This window comes from Coenobita brevimanus, chromosome 3, assembly GCF_032717465.1.
Source record: "Coenobita brevimanus isolate Jiangsu-jjx chromosome 3, ASM3271746v2, whole genome shotgun sequence".
NCBI lineage: Eukaryota > Metazoa > Arthropoda > Malacostraca > Decapoda > Coenobitidae > Coenobita > Coenobita brevimanus.
In genome coordinates this window covers 7,881,559-7,892,242 of record NC_136956.1, presented here as the reverse complement: position 1 = coordinate 7,892,242, position 10,684 = coordinate 7,881,559, and the positions used below count along the sequence as shown (strand labels likewise).

Below are 10,684 nucleotides of genomic sequence, written 5' to 3'. Positions count from 1 at the left end.
ATAAGTACTCCTGACTTTATATAATAACAAGTAGAAGCACCAGCTGACTCTTCCTCACTGCAAGCAGAGTTAGCTAGACCTTTCAACTCAGGGTCAGCAACCTGCAACTCAACCAACTCTTGACGAGACAAATTATCAACACTACGGGGTACTGCCTCATCTGGTGAGTGGTCCAAATTAGCAAGAAAAGTGTCAGCTAGGATAACATCATCATCATCATTATCCTCTAAATCACCAGTAACTTTAGACTTAGCCCTAGTGACAGCACATGCAGGGAACACATCAGGGACATCACAATCCTGGGCCGCAGCCACTGGCTCACTAGACAACTGAGGAGCTGGACACACTTGACTTCCACCAATATCATTTCCAAGTAAGAAAGTTACACCTGACATTGGGAGTGTCTCAACCAACCCAACCATAGCGGAACCATTAACAAAACCAGACTCTAAATTCACTCTGCACAGAGGGACAGAGAAGTAATTATTCCTACACCTTGTAAGATTACAGTTTAATCAGAGGAATTAACATTAGAGCCTAGAACACTGGTCACCATAAGGGATTGGCAAGCACCTGTATCACGATATATTTTAACTGATTTCCTGTCATTAGTGTCCAGAGGACTGACAAAACCATCAGACAGGAAATTAGCACATGAACTCTTGAGAGTGTCACCCACGTTACTGCTCAAAAGAGGAGCTTCATCATGAGGATTTAATTTACCCCTCAAAGCAGGTTCAGTTAACTCAGTTAAAGAATTCTGGGAACTCTCAAGGGTGGACACTAGACCAATTGACTGAATATTTAAAGACTCCTTTTTTTTTCACATCACGCTGTCTCCTGAAACATTTGTCTGTAGTATGACCAAGCTTACTACAATAAGTACATTTACTTTTCTGATATCTAGAGGTGAAGCTGGTATTTAATTCCTGAGAAACATCATCTTTATTCTCTTTCCTGTTACCTGTACTCTGAGTAGAGGCAACGTACTTACTCTCAGCTTCCCTTTTTTCTCTAGAATATCTCTTGTGAGTGAGAACATATTCATCAGCCAAAACTGCAGCATCAGACAAATTATCTATTCTTCTCTCATCAAGATATAGGCTTACATCTTTATAAATACACCTTTTGAAGTCCTCCAGCAAAATCATCTGCTTAAATTTGTCAAAATCAGAATCCACATTCTTAGAATTTAACCACTGCTCTAACGGATCTTCTTTGATTTTTGCATACTCAACATGAGATTGCTTATCTTGCTTGTAAGTTGTCCTAAATTTTACCCTATAGGCTTCAGGAACAAGCTCATAGGCCTTAAGAATCAAGCTCTTAACTACATCATAATTATCAGATTGATCCTGAGGCAAAGATGCATAAGTTACTTGAGCTTTACCGGTGAGAACAGTTTGAAGGAGTACTGGCCAATACTTTTTGGGCCAATTAAAACCTGTAGCTACCCTCTCAAACAACTGAAAATACTTTGTTAAATCAGATTCATTAAAAGGAGGGACAAGTTTAACATTTTTAGCCACATCAAAATCATCAGAGCTAGATGATCCAGTTCCACATTGTTTCATGCAATACTCATGGTCTGCCTGAATCCTAGCAAGTTCAACTTGTGCCTCAGCCTCATTAGCACGGGCCTCCTGCAGGACTAGCTGTAACTTAGCTAATTCAAACTGCGTTTGCTCATTTGGAGGAGTTACATTAAACAAGCTTTCATTAATCATGTCAACAATTTGATCTTTAGAATGATGAGAGCGAACAACAATTCCCAATTGTTGAGCAACAAGCTTAAATTCATTCTTTGTTCTGTTTTATACATCCAACACTGTTTGCACATTTGACAAAAAATCTTTGGCTTCATCAAGCGTGGTAATAGTAGACATCATGAATAAATCACAGTCACAAAATATCAAGCAATATCCTTATGATAATACCCTGAATATCCTGATAAGAGGTCGCCAAATTTATGTTACGGAACAGAGAAAGATAATGTACACTTCAAATGAGAATACTAAAAATCACTACTGTCCCGTAAAGTTCCAGGTTCGAAACAAAAGAGTTAGGTAAAATTACAAGTTAAAGTTTAATGCTCAAACTAACAACAAAACATTCAGGACTCATAAGGATAATGTAATGGCAAAAAACAGGTTAAATATATGGTTAACTGCAATAGCCCCTATTAACACGAAATTAGCATGAGTAAATTTATCTAAGTCAGCCCTGATAAATGACAATACCAGATAATACTCAGTGAATGCAAGATATATTATTACAGATACAAAATATTATTATCACTGGCTGACAATATGAATTACAAAAACTTTACTAGGCCTAAGAATTAACACCTTACGCTACACAGTACAAGAAAAAATGCAATAACAGTTATACTCAAGTTACACAGCTGCTAGATGGTTAGAGACTTCCTGAGCACTCACAATAATAACAACTGTACAGGGGAGGACAGAGATGTGAGCAAAATGAGGAGTAGATCTAAGTGGCAATAATGCAGAGACTGAGCTCATTATATAGGGGCCGGCAGAGCTTGATACAACTTGTAAGAAGGACGCGCAAATGAAGCCATGGGGACAAAGAGTTGACAATCCTGCTCTGAACAACAGAAAGAACGACTTACTCTACTATAAGGGAGGAGGGGGGGGGAATGAGGTAGAACACGCTCGTGATCAAACATGCAGCATACTGTACGTTAGAATTACACAAAGGATGATGAAATCATAGGCTATGTAACAATATATATATATATATATTATATATTATATATATATAAATGTATATTTATATGTGTATATATATATATATATATATATATATATATATATATATATATATATATATATATACAGTATATATATATATATATATATAATAACAACAACAGAGGAAGGAAAAACAAAGGCATTAAAAAAAAAAAAAAACTAATCCATGCACCAGAGTACTGGTGTCCTCTGTTCATAAAACATCTGTAACAGACTTGAACAGCTGTAGGTTGAAGTTTGGAGGGAAACAATTCTGGGGAAGCGAGTTCCAGAGAGATGCAGTTCGGGGAATGAAAGAATTCTGATAGGCAGAAGTTCTGCAATATGGCTGAGTGACATTCCAGTCATGAGCACTACCAGATGCCTGTGTAGCATGAGTGAAGGCATGGAGAGGTGGCACCATGGATGCAACTTCGTCTGAGCATTTGCCATAAAAATATCTGTAAGATAATGCAAGGGAGGCAACATTCCTTCTTACTTGTAGGGGAGGTAATTTATTTTTAATGGCAGGATTATTAATATTTCTAACAGCTTTGTTCTGAATTTTGTCTAGTTATTTTAATGCAACCTCTCCACATCCATTCCACAAGGGTGAGCAATATTGAAGTTGAGAGCACACATGACTCTTATAAATTATAGCTAACTGCTCATCAGTGAAGAATTTACGGACTCTATACAATACTCCAACTTTGAAGCAGTTTTAGCAAGTGATCTAATATGAGATGTCCAGCTGAGGGCATTGTTAAGTGAGACGCCAAGAATTTCAATACTTTTGGAGACGGGAATAGTAGTAGCACTGAAGGTAATATATGAAAATGGCAATATCTGTCTATTAGTAAATTGTATATATTTAGTTTTACTAGCATTAAAAGAGACAAGGTTGTTTTGTCCCCATTCACTGATCGTAGATAGGTCTTGATTTATGGAAATGGCTACACTGAGCTGAGAGTTAGAGATATTAGACTTTGTAAATGGGTGTCTGAGTGTGAATGAACTATGTAGTGTTAAGTCATCTGCATATGAGTGGATGGGATTGTGGGTGACAGATAAGAGATCGTTAATATAAACCAGGAACAGGGTTGGTGCCAGAACTGATCCCTGCAGCACGCCGGCGTTAATTGAGTGGAAACTGGAATATACAGCATCTACTTTTACTCCTATTTTCCTGTCACTGAGATATGAGGAAATCAACGGAACGAAAGACGTTAGTCCATAGCAAGGGAGTTTAGACAGCAGGGAACGGTGCCATACTCTGTCAAAAGCTTTAGAAATATCAAGTGCTACCGCATGAGTTTCTCAATGTAGGTCAATTGATTGATGGATGGTATAAGTTAGGAGACTGAGTATGTCAATAGTGGATCTTTCGTGGCGAAAACCATATTGTCTATCACTAATTAGGTTGATGGATTCAAGATGTTTAACAATGTGCGTATTAATTAAAGTTTCAAATACCTTACCAAGAGAAGATGTGAAAGCTATTGGTCTGTAATCAGAAGGGTCAGAGGAACTTCCTTTCTTTGGAATTGGGTGGATATTGGCTTCTTTCCATGAATTTGGGAATGAAGACGTTCGTATGCATAGTCTGAATCTTGGAGAGACACACATTACAAGCCTGTGTATGAATGTTTTTTATGCTCCTGCCCGGGAAACGAACTTCAGACCTCTAGATAGAAGTCAGGGACTGATGCCACTCCACCACGACGTGATAAAAGCTAAGACACCCGAATTTTTTGATGAACCAGGTAAATCCATTACAGGAGGATATATTTCAGTCACAACACAGGATTATTTTTCAGCCTCACGCAACTCAGCAAGTGACAGAGGAGTTTTAACCCGCTGCGTCCTGATAACGTACGGATATGTTGCAATGTTTTGTCATGCTCAGTCCCGATAATGTATTGATACAGTGTGCAATTGCGAGGTCAGTCATTTGCACATTATTCTCATGTCACGCGTGGTTTTTGGTACGTATACGCAGGACACCTTCCTCTACCCGCTGCCAGGGGTGGACACTGCTTTCCCCCACGTGACCCCTCCCCCCCCGCATGCCATAATCTCGGCAACTCACCTGTTAGCAGTGACCTGGGCAGTAAAGACATGTCGCGCCACGGTACGAAATTCAAGGCGAGAGTGATTCCCCAGTCGATGACGATGTGGACAAAGATTACATGGCGCCAGAGAAAGAAACGAGGAGAAGTGATGATGAGACAACATCGCCAAGGAAGGTGCAGTATGCTGATGTGTTCAGTGAGTGAAACAATGTTTATGTCGCCTACATTATTGCGTGAAAACCAATATATTCTTGTACTACATATAAATTCGTACCAAATGAACAAATATCCATCTATTCTGTCTGGTTTGCAATAATTACCACTACCACAGAAAACACGACACTCACAGCGTGGATCCAGAGAAAAACAGTACCAGGTGTTTAAAGGATCACATATTTAGACCACTTCTAAGCACAGGCGAGCACTTTTTCTTTGAATTGCCATTGTTTCTCACAAAAAGAGGAGGTTTGAGCCAAAAAAAATCCAAAATTGGTTGAGATGAGGGGCGGGTCAGTGGTGAAAAATTGGTTGGGACGCGGTGGGTTAATCTATCCCAGACACAACACGAGTGTCTTAATATGTTTGAGATTACACGCTTGTGTACAGATGTTTTTTATGCTGCTGACCGTGACTCGAACCCCAGACCTCTAGATAGAAGTCAGGCACTGGTGCCACTCCCCCACAATGTGATAAAAGCTCAGACAACCGAATTTTTGGACGAACCTGGTAAATCCATAATGGGAGGATATATTTCAATCACAACACAATGGGATTATTTCTCAGCCCCATGCAACTTGGCAAGTGACAGAGCAGTTTTAATCTATCCCAGACACAACACGAACGTCTTTACATGTTGGAGAGATACACATTACACGCGTGTGCACAAATGTTTTTTACTCTGGTGACCGGGAATTGAACCCCAGACCTCTAGATAGAAGTCAGGGACTGATGTCGCTCCACCACGACGTGATAATAGCTGAGACACCCGAATTTTTCGACGGACCAGGTAAATCCATTATGGGAGGATGTTGTGTCTGTGATAGATTAAAACTGCTCTGTCACTTGCCTAGTTTTGTAGGGCTTAGAAATAACCCTATTACATACTGAAGCACAAGTGTTCTAAAATGAGCTTTTGTAGTATTCGTATTAAATGCAATGTTCCAATGCTTAGCAATGTACATGTAGTCATCCTTGCATGGGTTGGCGGATTTAAGATACTCCACAGAAGGATTAGCGACAAACTCCTGAACAACGTATTCTGCCATTCTGATTCACAGAAAGGTACCACAGTTGATTAATCCTTGCTTTACAAAGTAATTTATGGAAGGTCCGAGGGGTAGTTTATATTGACTGGTGGCTGGTTGGAATGGGAACACGATAGAAGGAATCCCAATTAAATGAAGTGGCTATATTGGCAAAGCCACCTATTGCCCTGTAGGACCCATACAGAAATAGCATAGAGGGAATTTTACTCAGGTCGCCTCCCAGTTAAATGAACCAGAGTGATGTACTGCAAAGTAATGATGGAAAAAAGGCTAGTAACGTAACATGACTTCTAGTTGCAGTGTGCCAGCATAGCTAGTGAGATGAGGCAATATGCTCTTAAACCTAAGCAATGTACTTTCACAGGATTAGTAATGGTCACAACAACAACAGTGTTGCTTACCTGTGCTAAGTGAAAATCAACTGAATGTTTAAGGTGAACTCTGTTGGCTCGGATGTAAGTGATTACAGAGAGTCTCGGATCGACTTTTTGCTAAGGTAGGGTTCACTCATAAGTCCACGATCAAGAACGTGTAACTGTACAAAGATCAGATAGACCAACACTAGCAGTGATTAGTCTCAAGAGTATGGAATCAGGGGCGCCGAGAGAATTGAAATGTGCCGAGGCAGGACTAGTTTGGGGCCCCCACTCCTGCAGTAGGTAAAGGTAGAAGTGGGGGGCGTACGCTATATGTATATGTAACATAATTTTTTTATTGCTTCAGCAACTTAGAAATACATTCAAATGAACTGTTAGCCAGAAATAGTTTCATCCACTAGTGTGATAAGACCTACACATGATACACATATGTGTAATTATTTCAACAACAAAAAAACAATAACCAAGCACTAAATTGATAATAATACAAGAAACCAATAACCAAGCACTAAATTGATAATAATGTAAGAAAAATCATGAGACAATACATACAGATTACATACAGAATACATATATGACTCATTTTACACACAATGGTGCTTTCCTTGCTTTCCTCTTGGCAAAATTATGAAGCACAACATCAAGATCAAGAGATCTTGCAAGTTGAAACTCAATACAAGTCGTATTTGGGTCATGGTTGTTCGTAGAAAATTTTTTATCAGCTTAAGTTTGCTGCATAAGCGCTCTGCAGAGGCGACAGTGGCAGGGATTGTTAGCAGAATGCGCAGTCTGACAGATACATTTGGGAAGAGCCTTTCTAGTCTGTACTCTGTCAAGCAATTCAAAAGCTGTAATGGGCTTAGTTGGTTCTGCCCAAAGTGTGAGCGATGAACTGTTGATATGTGCCTCATTTCCATCACGATATCATGACTGATATCGGCAGGATACTTATCTGCCAGTGATTTTGATTTCAGTTCCAGCTCCTCTGCTGATATTGTTAGCTACCTCCAGAGGAAACTGAAGTTTTCAGAAATATTCTGGGCAGTTTTGAATCTAACAGTCAGTCCACCAATTACATTATCCAATAATAGATAAAACACAGATTTTCCGAAATATTCTTCTCCAGGTGACTCATCTGCTTCATTTTGTTCTGATAAATCTGTATCTGCTGTGGCATCACCATCATCATGAAACCTTCTTTTGCGTTTAGCTCCAGGTACTTTACCACGTCCACAACACAGATTCACCTCGATGTCCAGGTTTGAAGCAACAAGCTTTGCTTCATTCCACATAGTTTTCAAGTTATTTCGAAGATCTGTCAGTTCTACAAGCAAGCCCTCTATGTTTGACACATCAACATCCAGTGTCGCATCTCTGGCTTGAATAACTTTATTATAGAAGTCAGTTGGAACTAGGACTTTGTACCATACAACAGACACTATCACACAAATGAAGGATGTCACATAAGACAAAGCTCCATTAATTTCTGTTCTTGGTTTGGCAGTTAGGTTCAGCTCCACGAGGTCCTCCTGTGCTATTTTAATGCCAGGCAGGTGGGCTGCAAAAGGCTTCACACTTTCAACACCATCAGACCACCGTGTGCCAGATCTGCCATGAAGAGAGCAGCCAGTATGATTCAATAATATTTCCCATCGCTTTGGGCTAAAGCTAAACAAGTTGTAAACAGTTTGCATAGTTCCAAAGTATGTTATGGCTTCAAGGATGCATTCTGCAGCGTCAGTTCCACACAAGTTGAGTGTATGGCAACCGCATGGTGAAAATATAGCTGCAGGACATTGTTCAAGTATTTTTGCTTTTGCATCATTATCTTTTCCAGCCATGTTTGCCCAATTGTCGTAGGCCTGTGCTCGACAATCAGAGAGTGGAATACCATGCTCTTGCAATGTATCAGCAACCATCTGAGCTATTTCATTTCCTCTCTTGTCACTACAGTCTAAAAATTTGAGGAATCTTTCCACAATATCAAACTGAGATTTATTCTGAATTACATAGCACAAGAAAACTGTTGTTTGCTCAACATGTGATGAATCTGGCGTGGCATGAACTATTATTGCAAAGTACTTTGCAGTCTGTCTTTCTTGCAAAATGGGCTGTTTTACAAGATCGGAACACTCTGTAATTAACTGATTTTGATAATCAGCAGAAAGGTAATGTACTTGCAGGCGTTCGCCTTCTTCCAGTGACTCTTTCATTTGTAACACATGTTCTTTTAAGACTGGATCCCAGTGAGACAACAACTCTAATATCTCCAGAAAATTTCCACTGCTTGTGTCACCAATACGCTGGGAACGACCCCAAAGAGCAAGCCCGCGTTCGCCCAGGAATAGTATAACATCAATGAGTCTATTCATAGTGTATCATTTGACAGATTCTGTTTCAATTGATGCCTTCAGGAGATTATCAACACCTCTGTCAGATGGCAGGCGTCTTTCTAGTTCACGCCAAGCCAAAAAAATTTGGACATTTGTGTTCAAAAGCTTAAACAACCATTGTCTTTTGAGAAAACCCAGTTTGTTTACTAATAGCATGACCCACACAAGATGCGTATGGTCTTAGCTCCATTTTCAAAATGTAAACAATGGCAATCTGCATAAGGTCCATACAATCCTGCAGGCTACAATCATACTGGTATTGCATAAAAGTAATGAAAAGTAGACTGTAAAAACACGAAAATGCCGTACCCTAAACATTCACGTGATGTTCACGGACACGACGAGCTACAGGTCTATATACAGCCTTTGTAACGGCTATCCTATCTCCCTTAGGTCGTATGTATAGTATATAGTCAGTCTACCTGTCAAATCCGGCTTTTGGCCCAATTCGTCTGTATTACTGAAAAACTGTATGCAACACAAGTTTTGAATTTTTTTCCCAACGTACTCATTGGCCCCCCCAAGACCCCACGAGCCCCGGGGCAATGTACTGGCTGACTCCCCCCCCCCCCTCTCGGTGGGCCTGTATGAAATACTTTAACAATGGCCAGTTGACAAAATGAGCAATCGTTTTCGGGAAGAAGGTGGAGGCTACATCCACACTTAGTAAAACCTCGAGACAAATTTGTTAAACGTTACTAACAGCAAGGATACATCAAGGAAAATGTTGAGTAAATGACGTGAATAGGAAATCACAGACAGGCCCCCATGTGACAATCCCACTTGTTACTCTCACGGACTGAGACGATATTTAAAATTAGTACGGCGAGTCTAGGGGTATATATGTACCAACAAGTGGAACGGTCACAGGCACTAATATCAGTGACTGAAGCAAGTCATTGTAAAGACAACATACAACTGAATTCACAGTGAGCTTTAATTTAAAAATAATTACATATAACACAAGTTTTATCAGTCTTCAAATAAAGCACACAGAAAATAAATATCCCACCACCAAGCAAATCACTCAAAAATATCCTTATCCTACACCTTAAAAATAAAATATGGAGATACATCACCAAACTAACCCTTCGTTAGTCGTGTGGGGTATTCAAACGTGGTTAGTCGGGTAGTGTGTTGCAACATCCCAGTACAAAAATACATGTAGTGTTACTAACATGTGAAATATATTCATATTGCCACTTCAGCATATCTCTGCAATCACTAATGAAAAGATTGAATGCCTTGTAGGTGGTGTTTATTAATTTATAATAATGAAATACAATAAATTACAATATCAGCAAAAAAAAAAAAAAATGCAGATGGACTCATACCTCATTTGTCAGGTAATCACGCACAGGAAAGTACATTTTGATTTATTTAAAATCAGTATAATGATAAACAATATGCAAAAATAAGATAAAAAACAAATCTATATCACAAAATGATCTAAGTGGTTAGTTTGATGGGGTGACTGGACACCCCGGGGGTGGGGGGAAGTGCCCCTCTCTCTCACTACAGGAGAGGCAGGACTAAACCAATCCACATACTCCCTCCCCTCATTGAATAAGGAGAGTACTGGAATGGAGAGAAATATTCAAATTACCGGTTAGGAAATATGAGGTTTAAAAAAAAAAAAAATGAGGTGCCAAAACACCCCACCTGACTAACGAAGGGTTAATATATATCCCCTGCAGTCCAGGCACCAGCTGTTATAGTCACGCAGGTGTTTATACACTTAACTCAGTCAAGAGTAGACTGTAGCACCAGTCGAACAGGGCAGTACTCCCGAGGTGGATGGGAAGCTGGTGATAGGGAGAG

At 39.7% G+C, this 10,684-nt stretch overlaps 1 protein-coding gene across 1 annotated transcript; it reads right to left on the bottom strand.

Annotated features, from left to right (window-relative positions):
• Positions 1-7,471: 7,471 nt before the first annotated feature.
• Positions 7,472-8,389, bottom strand: LOC145392993 (zinc finger MYM-type protein 1-like). The gene has a single exon (XM_080267301.1). It carries the CDS (start codon positions 8,387-8,389, stop codon positions 7,472-7,474), a length of 918 nt encoding a protein of 305 aa, XP_080123427.1.
• Between the last annotated feature and the right edge of the window lie 2,295 nt (positions 8,390-10,684).